The following is a 14,984-nucleotide window of genomic DNA, read 5'->3' as shown; positions in this document are numbered from 1 at the left end:
ACCATATCTGTAGATAGCAAATAACAATGCTGGGGATAGGATAAGAAATGAAGCTGTTTCTATTCTTCTGTGTATCTAAAAGCTGAGATTTCTGCTAGGCAGCCCTCGTTTTGCAGTTTCTTCTTTTGTGACAAATTCTGGGGTAGAGGAACTACTGTTACACTTAAGTGGAAGTCTAACACTGCTTTGCAGCAGATCCTTGATATTTTATGTGCAACCAAGATTTAAGCAAAGACGAATACTGTTATAATTAGTCTCAAGTGATTCATGAGAAGAAATGTTATGGTCAGCACTTCTTTAGGAAATTAGAGCATTTCTTTTTCTCATCCCCCCTTTTTCTCCCCCCCCCTTTTTTTTCTGGCCCCCCTTTTTTTCTCCCCCCTTTTTCTCTCCCCCCCCTTTTTTCTCCCCCTCTCTTTTTCTTCTCCCCCCCCTCTTTTTCTTCTCCCCCCCTCTCTTTTTCTTCTCCCCCCCTCTCTTTTTCTTCTCTCCCCCTCTCTTTTTCTTCTCCCCCCTCTCTTTTTCTTCTCCCCCCTCTCTTTTTCTTCTCCCCCCTCTCTTTTTCTTCTCTCCCCCTCTCTTTTTCTTCTCCCTCCCTCTCTTTTTCTTCTCCCCCCCTCTCTTTTTCTTCTCCCCCCTCTCTTTTTCTTCTCTCCCCCTCTCTTTTTCTTCTCCCCCCCTCTCTTTTTCTTCTCCCCCTCTCTCTTTTTCTTCTCCCCCCCTCTCTTTTTCTTCTCCCCCCCCTCTCTTTTTCTTCTCCCCCCCCTCTCTTTTTCTTCTCCCCCTCTCTCTTTTTCTTCTCCCCCCCTCTCTTTTTCTTCTCCCCCCCCCTTTTCTGGCTTAACATCGCTGTGGTTGTATAAGCTTTTAATTTTTGTGCCTCTTTTTGCCTAAATTGATAAGATCTGTAAGGACACTCTACTCGTGCACAGCCATTGCTTTGCTTGTCTTGCAGCTGCCCTTTGTAAAGGACTGTTAGGAATACGTTTAGCAATTTGATATTGTGTAAGATTATTTTATGTAGGCAGCACACTACTAAATTTAACCTTGAAACTGCATGAAAGGTCAGCATCTAGAAAGCAGGGGCAGCCTTAGGCAAGATGAGTAGATATATGTTGTTTGTCATACTCCTAACTACAAGGCACTTTCCCCTCCATTTCTACCTCTTATATTGTTATAATTTCATCATAAAAGGATAAACTCACTAATGCTGAATTCTTGCCTTCAACTGTGATACCTTAGGGGGGCATTATAGCAGCTATACATATTATAGACTTCAAAGAACAACCAAACCTACTGTCTTGTGGCTTTGTGCATAAGTGCATTTGATATTAAAATTACTTTAAATTATTTACAGGGCAATGTGTTTAATCATTAGAACCAGAATGGTTAATTTTTTACCTCTCAACCAATCCAATCTGTAGTATAAATGCATAATGTAAATGTATAATATAACAAAAACACCACTTATAAAGTGGTAAAAGAGATTGTTAGACAATTACATCTTGCACCCAACACCTGCCAGTCCAAATCTTGCTGCTTCAGAACAGTAGTCTTGCTAAAGTAACCCATCTCCATCCATCTTTTTATTCTTTTCCCTGTGATTATAGAATCTAATATTTTGCAAAGGATGCCATTCTTTAAATTCCCCTTTGCTGCAGATCCTGTTAGGTGACCTACCATAGATAAATTTCAGCACATTCTGCTTCTCGTTAGAGCAGAGAAAGATTATGCAATGATTGAAACCCTTGTACAGTGTTCAGAAAAGCCTCTGACAATACAAGGTTGCCATCTGTACCACTGTACTAGTGTTAGCTATCTCTTGCTCCTCATGGAGGAACTGGTAGCCAAAGTTGATGCAGACATGAGAAAGAATGAATGTGAGTTTCAGAAGTAGCTTAAATGGGTAACTTAGTTCTTAGTTTAGATTTTTAACTATTACCTGTTAGAATCAAATAATTTATTAGGGTCTCCAATAATTCCTGTGTGAAACACATGAAAAGATGACTCTTGTTGGCGTTTGTAGTAAGCATCTTAACTTCCTTCATAGGGATTTTTTGTTTCCTGCACAACCAAAGACTATATATAGGTCTTTTATAGGCCTGTCTCATCTTTCTAAGGCTAGTAATGAGGAATTCCTTCCTCCAAAATCTGTATTGACTGCATCTTTAGTCTTCACTAATCACCATCCAGCACTACCTAGATGGTTCTCTGGTGTCTGTGTTTGCTTCAGTGTTGCTTGAACTGATAGATTAATAATTCAAGAAACTAACATGCATGGGTAGAGGGGGAAAATAATGGCATTCATAGTTTGACAAAACAACCACAAAAGACCACCTCACACCCTGTGCCACTGGCAAGCAAATACTGATTTCTCTTTCCACTGCTTCTGATTCTTTGAATTTCTTGAACCAAAATGATAAGAGAGTAAATTATCAGTATCGTGCTTGTGCTGCTCGAAACTTCACTTCATTTTGTCTCTCTACATCTTCTAGGCACAAAGAACCATCTCATACTGCAAAGGAAAAGTTTGCAATGCCAGCTCCAGTGGAAGAAGCACAAGTCAAGCAATTAAAAAACTTGAAGCAGCAGATTAGAGAGCTGCAGACAAGACATAAAAGTCTGGAAATTGAGCTGTGCAGAAGAGAATGGAGTCACAGTGCTTGTTTAAGGGAGAAAGATGCTCTTATTAGAAAGTGAGTGACTTGATTCATCTTGTTTTGTAAGCTGTGATGAAGAAATCCAGAACACCATACTTAGCAGAATTGCATCCAGCTTATTTATGTCAAAAGTTTACAGTAATTAATGCTTACAAAAACAGATACCAGACCTGGAGTACTGTGTCCAGTCCTGGTCCCCACAATTGAAAAAGAGACTCTGACAGACTGGTGAGAGCCACAAAGGTGATCAAAGGAAAGGAGAACCTGTGAGGAAAGAGTGAAGGAGTTGGGTCTTTTCTCCTTAGAGAACAATTTTATATCCAAGATTGCACCACTTGTATTAATTGTCTTAAGAAAGTATATATAAACATGGGAGGGAGGTTGTTCTTGTATGTAAACTTCAAGAGAAAATGGTAGTGCTAAAACCAGGCCAAGGTTCTCATCTGATTGTGGTTTCTAAGGAGTCTGCCTCTAAACAATTCCAAATTCAATTGCTATGAGGAGAGGAAGAGATGCTGAGGGCATAGTTGGCCAAATTCCAGAAAAGATGCAGAATGGTAAAGAAGATGAAGACTTTGTGTAAAGTGACATTTACAACCAATCTTGAGAGTGTCCCAAAGTGTTAGCAGCTTTGTGTTTGCAAAGCTCAGCCATATGACAACTGAATCTGTCTTGAAAACCCTTCAGCTCTGAATATGCTGTTGGTCCTCAGTGTGTTTTCAACGTATGCATATGCTAAAGCTTTGAGCTTAGGAATTTTACCCTGGCAATCCAACAACTTTAATTCTTAGCTCTTTTGCATCTCATTTCCATTATTTGCAAATGGAAAACATGCTGTGGATGGTGTTGCCAAGAGCGGTATTGGAGTTGAAGAGCAGTTTATGCCGCTTGAGCTGAGGTGACCTCCAAAGCTGATTCTAAATACCCATACAGATGGACCCTAGGAGACTGCTGAGCTCTAAGCAAATTAAAATGCTTATGTCCAATAAAATACTTACAGTGGAATAGAATAAAATAGGTAATTTGGAAAGTAGAACAAGGAAAGAAGATGAGGACAGCAAACAAGGTTGAGATTTGAAAAACAAACCCAAAAACCAAATGGAAAACATTCTCAGCATTTAGCCTGCTAAAATCCACAGCTTTGCTCTGTTCCATAGGTATAAACAACAACTGGCTCTGGCAGCTGAGCGAGAGTGTATTCTTGAACAGAATAAAGTGGAAGCAGAACACGACTGGCAGCAGCTCTGTGAGAATTCTGAAAGTGATCAGTGTCAGAAATCAGAGGATCTAACACAAAGACTGTCTTCAGCAGGAGAGCAGGTAAGAATTCCAAATGAACACTGTTTAGGAACCATCTCTTGCACAGAGAGCTGTGGAATTTTTCCAACGTGGTGTTTCTCAGGGGAGGCATGACTTCAGGCTTCTTTCAGAGATCTGTAAACCAGTATTTCTGTATTGTCAACAGCAGTTCTTCAATTGTGTTTGATCAAAAACTAGATTAATTTTCATGGGCAATCTCTCATAGGAGCCTTTACTCCTTTGTAATGAAGTCAAGTCAGCTTGAGGGATGCCACTGCCTTTCTCTTCCTGCCGTAGCAGAAGAAAGAAGACCTCGCTTAGATCAGCCCCAGGCCAAAATAAGCTTGCTGATCACAGTATAGCTTGACCTCCATGAAGGGAACAATATTAGGCCTGGAAACCCCAGAGTATTCTTGTATAGAAAAAAAATCCTATTTTGTGAAAAAAATTAATACATGGTTATTGTTTAGAGACTGTGACACAAAAGGCTACCAGTAATTCTCTGTGAGCAGCTGCCTCATAATCTCATGGGGACAGAGGAAACCCTTCTTTACAAGATTCAGAATGCAGGCATTTTATCTGGTGTTTTATTTTCCCATTGTCTTCCCAAAGTGATTCATAGGCATCAGCAGGTGTAGCACAAGAAGGCATTTGAGAGATAAATCAGCACTGGGCTTTTGACAGCACAAGAGGAGCCAATGAAGCCAAATTGTTTTGTTGTGAAAGCAGTTTTTGACAGAGCCAAAAGAGAGCTGCTGTGAAATCTCTGTCCTGGGATTTAAAATCTTTTAAAATTTTATTTCCTTCTTCTGTTTTAATTTTGATTCTGATTTCATCTCTACTCACTTTGTGCTTGAAATATTGATGGTACTCTGATTTCCTTCCTTCCCTCCTAAGTTGAAGCTGGTCTACAAAAAAAAAAACAAAAAAGAGGTCAGGTTGAATGAAGTGAAGACTTCTTTCTGCTTTGACTCTTGAGAGAGAACAGACAATACAAACATGGTTTAATCACAGTATTTTACCTGAAGGGGAGAAACAGGTTAGACAACACTGGATGTCTGAATTAATTTTGAGATGACAGCTTTATGGGGCATGTTTTCACTTCTTGTAAGCCGTTCCTCAGTTTCATGTGTTTAATTCAAAATACAGACATGTCTAGTGTGGAATACACATAGATTAGGTGTCATGGGCTTCATTTTCACTTTCAATCCATTGCTCAGCTGCAGAAGGAGCAAGCTGGATGTAGACAGGTGCTTCAGAACAGGACAATGTACTGTATGATCATGGCACATCACACTAGGAAAAGTTCATTTCTGAAATGTTGCTGAGCCTCTGTGTTAATTGCAGTTTGTGCTGGATTTTGAAGTGGGAGAATTGCAAAGCAGTGCTTCGAATACTAACTTGCCAGCTGTTTAAAATCACTCCGTTCGTTGCTGCTTATTCAAGTAGATTTTTTTTCTTTAATAGCTATTCGGAATTGCAAACCAAATTGCAAACATGGCTGATTTGAAGCCATGTATCAGGAGTAGGAAACTCTGTTGTGGGAGAAGGTAAAGCGTGTGCTGCAGTGCGCCCTGCTGGGCGGCTCAACGCGGAGCAGTTCATGTCAGAGCTGGACCCTACAATTCTGAACGCACTTGAATGGTGTATCGATACTATTCATGCCTCTCCCTTCGTGCCATTTCAGTTTCCCGGAGAAGAGAGATCATCCTCATCATCTGCACACTCTGTACTGTTAGAGCAGAAGGAGGGAATTTAATGTGAAGTCCTTTAGCATTCATGCTTTCAGATCACCCTCACAAAACAGATTTGTGACTGAGGAAATAAGGAGAATGAAGGAACTGGGGAATGATGGGGAAGACAGAAAAGGAGTGGTGTCTGAGGCCATCTATAATTCCAAAAGTCAGGCTTCAAGGCTGACCATTAACTGAGAGGTGCTCCTCTTACATTGTTCACTGATAGTTTATCTGTAACAAATGCACAAAAGGAAGATGTTGCTGCTTATTTTAGAATTGAAATGTTTAGAGTTTGGAATAAGACAGAGTTCCCTCTGTGGCTGTGCTTCTCTCATCTGTGCCTTCTTCCCCATCTCAAATTCTTATCATAGCAGTTTTTTCCCCAGTAAATCCCCAGAATAAGCAGACTTAGAATCATAGAATCAACTACATTGGAAGAGACCTCTAGGATCATCCAGTCCAACCTATCACACAGCCTTGTCCAATCAACTAGACCATGGCACTAAGTGCCTCATCCAGGCTTTTTTTTAAACACCTCCAGGGACAGTGACTCCACCACCTTCCTGGGCAGCTCATTCCAATGGCAAATCACTCTCTGTGAAGAACTTCCTCCTAACATCCAGCCTAGACCTCCCCTGGCACAACTTGAGACTGTGCCCCCTTCTTTATTTTCTTCCTATGGTTCTTTTCTCTCAAGTTTGTTTATGGATCTGTGTGTGTGTTGTGGACAGAACATATTTTGTTCATTAACAAAGGGTAGTTCCTGTGTTGTACTTTTATTTTACAGGTATTTCAGTATGATGATAAAACTTCTCTGAGCAAAGATGCTCCTACCTTAGAAATAAAAAAGCTGCAGGAGCAGAATGCCAACCTCCGGGCTGCCATTACACAAATGAGGAAAGAAATGGAGAGCCTTGATGAGCACACATCATCCTCTCTTCCTCCAGCAGAAAACAGACAGCTTGCAGAGCAAGGTGACAATGCTTGCCACAGAACTCTAAACTCAGGTAAGGAAGTGTGGTGGTCATGGTCATGACGTGGTCATGGTCAGGACTTATGAGGACTACTCAACCCCCACATGTGTAAAGAACATAATAGTGGGGTTCTCAGGCACACAGAGGCCTGACATTCTGACAGTTTCTTTATTACACTTTGCCAGTTCCCCAAGAATAACTGAGCAATGCAGTGTTAAGAGAAGAATTAAAAACTTCTCTGTGCTCCTTAGTCATGAATTGCCCTTTCTAGTGTGCCACTTCTAGTGCCTTATGTGTTTAGGAGCTGGTGGTGTTTGCATGTTGTGAGATTGTTCTATTTTCTATATTTCTTCAGCTCTGATTACTGTCTATCTACTAAAGTGGTGTAGATGTCTATTAAAGAGGCAAAGTTCTGAGGCAGCTCTCTATAAATACATATTCATTCATATTACACTCCTTTTCTCTTTTAGGTTCACTGATCACAAACAAAATTTCAGCTGGGACCACTTTGAGCAAAGGCAGCTCGGTAGTCTCAGGTTGTGTAGTGAACTCTGACACAGAAAAGGTATGGAGAGGTTTAAACTACCTAAATATCTGTCCGTGCTTGTACATGTGCAATATACAGCAACACAGCAACTTAATTTCAGTTGAATAAATGTTTAAAACTGAAGCAAGTGGTCAGTTGATAATGAGTGTAAGTTCAGTGAAAGCCAGCAATGATTTTTTTCAGCCAAATTCATGCTCATGCTTTCTAAGGGAAAAGTTTTGACTCCTCATTCTCTCCTTCAAAGGAGAGAATCAGAAGGGAGGAGAAGTCAGTCTAGAACTTTCAAGCCCTTCTTGATTATTTTTTTCCACTTGGAAATGCTTTAACTACCATGCATCACCTCCTCAGGTTTGCCATTGTAAATCCATACTTTAGAGTTTTCTTTAAAGATAGGCCTGCATGCTTTCCAGGTATGTTCTCAAGAGCCTCCTACTTCATGTGAAACTGTGCAAGGAAATAAGGGATTATATGCATTATCTGGTTTGTTTGGTGTTTTTCAGAGACCAAACCCCAAAATTCCTGAAGAAAAGATGGTAGATTTTGGACAACAATTACCTGATGTAGGTCCTGGTGGTGTTCTTCAGTATGATGTCAACTGCACTCTACAAGGAATGCAAAATAAACTAAAGGAAGCAGCACGGAAAATCTCAGTTCTGAACCAAGAGAAGCAGCAGCTGATTGAAATTGGAAACAGGCTCAGGGCAGAACTTGGGAAGGAAGGTAAATTTATTCTACAGATGAGTGCTAGCTTATATATTTAGAGCAAACCCTGGCAATCAGTTAATTCTTTGAGCTGGAATGAACTAGGCTTTAATTTGAAAAGAAGCAGGACTCCCTGGTGCTTAAATGTCAGTGTGGGAACTGGAAGTTGAACTAAGAGCAGAAAGGAAGTAGTTTATGTCATGGAAGAAAAATTAATGCTTTGTGAAAGAGAAAGCAGAATAAGCTTACTACAGAGTTAACTTGAATCAAGGGTATATATAATGGAAGAAGATTTCACTGTGGACATTTAATTTCCCTACAACAATTGCTCTAGCAACAAAACAAAGGAGAAAAGCATCAGGCCTACTTTCCCAATGCATTAAATGCTTCTGCAGTGGGAAGATCGGTGTTCCGTGGTTCATTTGTATCCCTGATAAACACCTGTCTGGAATGTAATATTGATGACAAAACAACAGCAGAGAATGACTTCCTCAGACTTTTCCCTCCTTTATAGGACTTTGGCATCCTGCTAGCTCTAAGCACTGCACAGTTTGTCTTACATCTGGCAGTCTTCTTCCAAGAGAGCTTGTCAGAAGAATGCGGTGTCAGCTGTCGGCTTTAAAGCATCTGCAGCACAGCCTTGTAACGCAGGTAATGATGATGTGCTCTCTGAAATCTAGTGATAGGAGCAACCAAGGCAAATCTAATTCCATCAGTATAACTTCACTTTAAATTGTGCATTTGAATGTCTTCTACTGACATGAGTGCCTTGGTACCTTGAAAGATTTCATAGACTTATGAGCTGGGAGACACCCATGTAGTTCTTTGAGCCCTGACTCCACACAGGTTAATCTAGAGGTTAAACCTTGTATCTGAGACCATTGTCCAAATAACACTTTAACACTGACAGGCTTGAAGCTATGACTGCCCTCTGGGGAGCTTGTTCCAGCGTTTGACTGCTCTCTCAGGGAATAACTTCCTAATATTCCGTCTGAACCTCTCCTGTTGCAGCTTTAAGCCATTCCTGTGCATCCTATCGCTGGTCAACAGAAAGAAGAGATTGGCACTTTCCTCTCTGCTCCCCCTTCTTGAGGAATTTGTAGACATCCCTCAGTCTCCTCTTTTCTAAGCTAAACAAGCCAAGTATCCTCAGATTCTTCTGTATTGCCCGATAGTGCTTTCACCACCTTTGATGCCCACCTTTGGACACCCACTGATATTCCTATATCCTCATACTAAGGAGGCCAGAACTGCACATATCACTCTAAGTGCTGAGCACAGCGGGACAGCTGCGCTCCTTTCAGTTTAATGCGTCCCAGGACACAGTTGACCCTTTTGGCCACCAGGGCACGTTGTCGGCTCATATTGAGCTTCTCATCACCCAAACTCCCCAGATCCCTTCCTGCAGGGCTGCGCTCCAGGCTTCATGTCCTCCAGTCCATACAGACAAGCAGGATTACATTGTCCCAGCTGCAGGGAGGAGTTTTTGCTCTGGTTAAATTTCATGTGGTTGGTAATAGCCAAGTGTTCCATTCTACTGAGATGTCTCTGTAAGGTCTTTTTAGCCTCAAGGAAATCAATGAGTCCTCCTGGTTTAATATCATTGGCAAACTTAGTGTTCGCTCAACTCCTATGTCTGGGTCATTGATAAAAGCACTGAAAGAGAACTGACCCTAAACCTGAGCTCTCAGGAGCACCACTAGTGATGCTGCCAAGCAGATGTCATCCCTTTTACATAAATGGCTGTAGCTGGGACTTCAAAAATCATCTTTCTTTATGTTTCACCCAAGGAATTTCAGAACAGCTTGTGCTGTGATATGGTTTAGTGGTGGACTTGGTAGAGTAAGGTTAATGGTTGGATTTGATGATCTCAAAGGTCTTTTCCAGCACAAATGACTCTCTTATTTTATGATTCTGATTCTAATGCAGCATAAATGTATTTCTGAATTACAGGCATGAGCATCATAAAGCTTCATTTTAGGTAAGATAGGCCATTGGAAGGCTTTGCAGTATGTTCTAAGATAAAATTGAAAATGATTAATCAGCATGTTTCCAGATACCCACAGTGCTGGGATTTTTAAGCACTCATATCCAAATTATTGCTGCAGCACATTTTCCATCTATGAAAGCAAGGTGTGTAATTAACCTGCCTCTTGTCATTTGTACGTAAAATAGAACTTTTAATAGTTAAATTGCAGCTTTCATCAGAGGAACAAATGGATGAATCCCTAGTACTTAGTGGTAGACCTCCCTGTGACTTCAACAGGCAGGATTTCACTGTGTACTTTACCTAACTGATCAATGGGTTTGTTCCTGTGAGGATTGAGTCAGAGCAGCTGATTGTCGTTGTAGTTTTGAGGGTGGTAAACAGTGTTCTTTGAGAAAGAGTGAGGTTGTTGCTCTGAGGTATAAGACTCCAGTAGAATTATTAACCAAGTTCAACTGGGGAAATACTTCCTCTGTGAATCTATATGGGCAACTTGTTCCAGTGCTGGATCATCCTCTCAGTAAAGAAGACTGGAGTTGGGTTGGTTTTTTTTTAGCCCTTGTGAGCATCCTGGACTTCACTTTCTGCCTGTTGCCCCTTGATCTTCTACTGTATATCACTGAGAAGAATCTGGCTCACTCATCTTTACCTCCTCCCACCATCCCCATCAAGGACTTATACAAGTTGAAAAGATCACTCCTGACCTATCTCACCTGGAGGCTGAACAAGGCCAGCTTTCCCAACCTCTTCTCATATGTCCAACACTTCAAATCATTGGGCATCTTTATGCTCCAGTATGTCAACGTCTGTCTTAGAATCGTAGCATCATAGAATCAGCCAGGTTGGAAGAGACCTCCAAGATCATCCAGTCCAACCTATCACCCAGCCCTCTCCAGTGAACTAGACCATGGCACTAAGTGCCTCATCCAGGCTATTTTAGAACACCTTCAGGGGAGGCGACTCCACCACCTCCCTGAGCAGCCCATTCCAATAGCAAATCACTCCCTTACTGGGCAGCCCAAAAGCAGTTACAGCACTCTAAACATGCCTGCACCAGTGCTTGACAGAGGGAAACAATCACCTTCCTTGACCTGCTGGCAGTGCTTTTCCTGATGCAGCCCAGAGTGATGTTGGCCAAAGGTCACAAGAACATGTCACTGCCTCATGTTTGACTTGTACTCCAGCAGAATTCCTGTTTCTTTTCTGCTGAGCTGCTTCCCAAGCAGTCAGCTTCCAGACTGTGAGATTGAAACTGCCACTAGGGAAAAAATCAACTGAATTAAAGATAATTTCCTCTGAAGGGTCCTGTTTATTTTTAATTCTCTCTTTATGCATTCTTAGTTATCTTAATTGAAATCAAGAACAGACTGGGAGTAGTTTTGTGGATTACTAAGGTTCATGCAGGAATACATAGGAGACTGAAGTTTAATGTTTCTCTTTATGCATAGTAAGATCTTGTTGTTAATAGGAAACTACACAGGAGACAGTCATGGTGTGAGATTGCACTAGGAAATCACAGACATCAGTCAGTTACTTGAAAACTTTACTATTTGAACATGATCTAAAAATGCCTGAAACATTTTTACATCTAGACACATTCTAAAGAAGAAAAGCTGGAATAACCATGCATTCGTTCTGAGCACATTACCCTGTGGTTTTGTGGGCCTGAAGTTATCACTAACTTCTTCAGATGTTATCTGATTGCCCTGGGTGTTTACAGAACTATCTGGCCAGACAGTGTGAATGACGAAGGTGAGTTTCTTAGAAGAGAGAGAGTGGAAATAAATCCTCATTAATATTTTATTTTCTTACATTTAATCATGCTGTTAAATTAAAAAATAAAAAAGAAGAAGAAAGGAAGGAAGAAACTCTGTAGCTGCTTAGAATAAGTGCTATAAATCAGGTAACTAAAGGTTGAGTGACTCAGCTGGCATTAACTTTACCAGCTGTATGTCTGGGGATGACGTGCTTTCAATTTGCAGTTTAGTTCTGCTCAAAATAGGTGGTAGATTTTTGTTGTTTGATTGCTTTTTTGTTCCCTGGGAAGTAAAAGAGCACTGCAGATTAGCCATGTAATTGTACCCATGAGGGTTGTTAGCTGAACTAATTACAAAAGCTTTTGGGTCAGTAAGATTAGAACAAATGTGAGAAGTTGAGGCACAAAAATCATCCAGAGATTGAAAGTGAAGCATGAGCATTGACAGGATCAAGCTCAGTGTTCTGCCATCAGGTTTTTCAGCAGTTAGTTACCCACCTTCTTGACAGGATTACTGTTCTCTTGGATAAAAAACAGTAGTAAAACCAGGCAGTACTTGTTTGGAAGGATCAGATGTTGGCATATGAAAGGAAAAGGCTCTCCAAGCATCCAAACACTATTTCAGCTGGGAAAGACACATACTGGGGAATAATTCAGACAAACATTTCTCGGACAAGATGAATTTATCAAGCTGAATTTATGGCAATATCTCAGAATGTGTTCTAAGGGAATCTGGCAGAGAACTCCCTGTTCAGCTGCCTTATCACAGGTGCTTGAATTTCTCTTAGGTTCTTCCTAGCAGAAGATATCCCCAGAAGGGGCACTCTTGTTTGATAGAGAGAGGTTGCCTGAAGTCCAAAAGGCTGTGCTGTTACAGTCAATTAGAACCAAATTTGAACAGCTTGCATGAGTGAAAATAAGCCCCTGTTCTTCTTTACTGCTCATTAGTCAATGAAGAAGTTTTAAAGGTTGCAGTGTGGGCAAACATTGTAAACCATCAGACAGTGATAAACTGAGAATGCCATCTGGTGTACCTTTGCAGAGCTAATGGAGACTTAGTCTTCCTTAGATATAGCAGATAGCCTGAGATAATGGAAATGGAGAATTGTAACAGGTCAGGCAGGTAAATACATTATGAGCTGGAGATATTTTGCCAAATTTATCTAATCTAGATCTTTTGACAGCAAAAGTATTAGTGAGGGCAACACAAATGCTAGTTAGGACATACTGTAGTGAAGGCCATCTGGGTTCCAAAGCTGGGAAGGCTCAAATTATTCAAGCACTGTGAGAACAGATCTGGGAAAACAGCACTGTTTTGCCACTCTTCATTGACAATGTGAGGGCTTGATAAAGAGCTGTCATAATAGCACTGTCACAAGTATTAGAATCCTGTTGCAGCATAGAATCAGTCAGGGTTGGAATGGACCACAAGGATCATCTAGTTCCAAACCCTCTGCCATGGGCAGGGACACCTCACACAAGATCAACCTGTCTAGAGCCTCATCCAGCCTGGCCTTAAACATCTTCAGGGATGGGGCTTTGACCATCTCTCTGGGCAACCCATTCCAGGGTCTCATCACCCTTATCATGAAAAACTTCTTCCTAACAACCAGTCTGAATCTACCCATTTCTAGCTTTGTTCCATTCCCCCTAGTCCTATCACTACCTGATCTTAAAAGTCCTTCCCCTGCTTTCTTGTAGTCTCCCCTTAAGATACCGAGAGGCCACATTAGGGTCACCTCGGAGCCTTCTCCTCTCCAGATTAAGAAAGCGTGAGAAAGGTCCTCAGAGGAAAAAAAATGGGGAGCATTAAATAAATAACCTTATTGGCATAGCAGTGATACACTTATGGAACAGTGGGATGGGCTGCTTCTGGAGCAGGAGGTCTTAAACTTTCCAAACTCCTAGGTGAAAAGGTGGACTCTGGTCCTATATGTCAGGGCAATCGCCCTCTTGTGGAGTTTCAGAAGGAAATGGGTAAGGCAACTGTTAAAGCGTGCAGAAAGCCTGGAGAGTTGTCTGCCAACAGGTGAGCTGACTGTGGAATGCTTCAGTGTGCTTGTGGGCAGATAATTTGTCCATGATGCTTGGGAATATCTTTACCAACTTGAAATCACAAGGTTGGCATTCTTTGTTCCCTCGAACTTTCAGTTCAGTGAAGTGTTTCTTAAGCTCTTAAACTCTAACACCAGCAATACTTTTACAAAGGAGATTCAGGTTCAGTAAAGCATTGAAGTAGACCTTTTGTAGCCTACTTGTGCACTGCTTAGATTGAGGTCTAAAGAAAGGATTAATTAAATGCTTATACTAAACACCTATAAAAGCGATTTCCAGATCTGGGCAAAATAACCACATTTCAAATCTATATTTTGTTTTTACTTTTTCTTCTCCACCTCTTTAATTTATTCTTTCTTTCACAACTCATTTTAGAACGTATCTGATTCTTAAACTAAGACCACTGGCTATTCATTGCCCATCCATCCCAGCCTTCCCTTGCCTTATTTTTAACGAGCTGGGTACTGTTTGCTGTTTTATGGCATCTCATGTCCCCCAGGTTCTTTTTAAAATCACTGAGGGAGACTCTTTCCTTCTTAAGAAGAAATATAAGTTTAAAATACAATGTATCTGTGGCTCTTGGAGAGGTAGATTTGACTGTGAGTTTCCACATGGTGCACTAAACTCCAGGAGCAGTAGTCCACCCTCTTCAGCTCATGGGTTGCTGGTGGGTCACGAATGAAGTGATTGTCATGGAGGATCTTTCTTTTGGAATAATCTCTGTTACATCTGGAATTTGTTGAGACTAGAAAGGAGGATAGCCCTTTTTAATATCCAAGATGTAGTAATTCATTTTCTTGTACAACCTTTCAAAATGGTGCCACATCCAGCTGGCGGCCAGTCACTAGTGGTGTCCCTCAGGGATCTGTGCTGGGCCCCATCCTCTTTAACATCTTCATAGATGATCTGGATGAGGGCATTGAGTCAGTCATCAGCAAGTTTGCAGATGACACCAAGCTGGGGGCAGATGTGACTGAGTTGGAGGGCAGAAGGGCTCTGCAGCGGGACCTTGACCACCTGGACAGATGGGCAGAGTCCAATGGGATGGTGTTCAATAGCTCCAAGTGCAGGGTGCTGCACTTTGGCCACAACAACCCCATGCAGAGATACAGGCTGGGGTCGGAGTGGCTGGAGAGCAGCCAGACAGAGAGGGACCTGGGGGTGCTGATTGATACCCGCCTGAACATGAGCCAGCAGTGTGCCCAGGTGGCCAAGAGAGCCAGTGGCATCCTGGCCTGCATCAGGAATGGTGTGGTCAGCAGGAGCAG

The 14,984-nt window shown here is 41.5% G+C and overlaps 1 protein-coding gene across 1 annotated transcript in view; it reads left to right on the top strand.

Annotated features, from left to right (window-relative positions):
- Window positions 1–14,984, top strand: part of CCDC57 (coiled-coil domain containing 57) — a 33,708-nt gene that overhangs the window by 6,385 nt on the left and 12,339 nt on the right. The window contains exons 2-7 of the mRNA XM_064151731.1: window positions 2,496–2,696; window positions 3,818–3,980; window positions 6,483–6,702; window positions 7,140–7,234; window positions 7,717–7,936; window positions 8,433–8,569. Of these exons, the coding sequence (XP_064007801.1) occupies window positions 2,496–2,696; window positions 3,818–3,980; window positions 6,483–6,702; window positions 7,140–7,234; window positions 7,717–7,936; window positions 8,433–8,569 (1,036 nt within the window). The remainder of the gene's footprint in view (window positions 1–2,495; window positions 2,697–3,817; window positions 3,981–6,482; window positions 6,703–7,139; window positions 7,235–7,716; window positions 7,937–8,432; window positions 8,570–14,984) is intronic.

The sequence above is a fragment of the Pogoniulus pusillus genome, chromosome 11 (genome assembly GCF_015220805.1).
Source record: "Pogoniulus pusillus isolate bPogPus1 chromosome 11, bPogPus1.pri, whole genome shotgun sequence".
Taxonomy (NCBI): domain Eukaryota; kingdom Metazoa; phylum Chordata; class Aves; order Piciformes; family Lybiidae; genus Pogoniulus; species Pogoniulus pusillus.
This window is presented reverse-complemented; position numbering and strand designations above follow the sequence as displayed.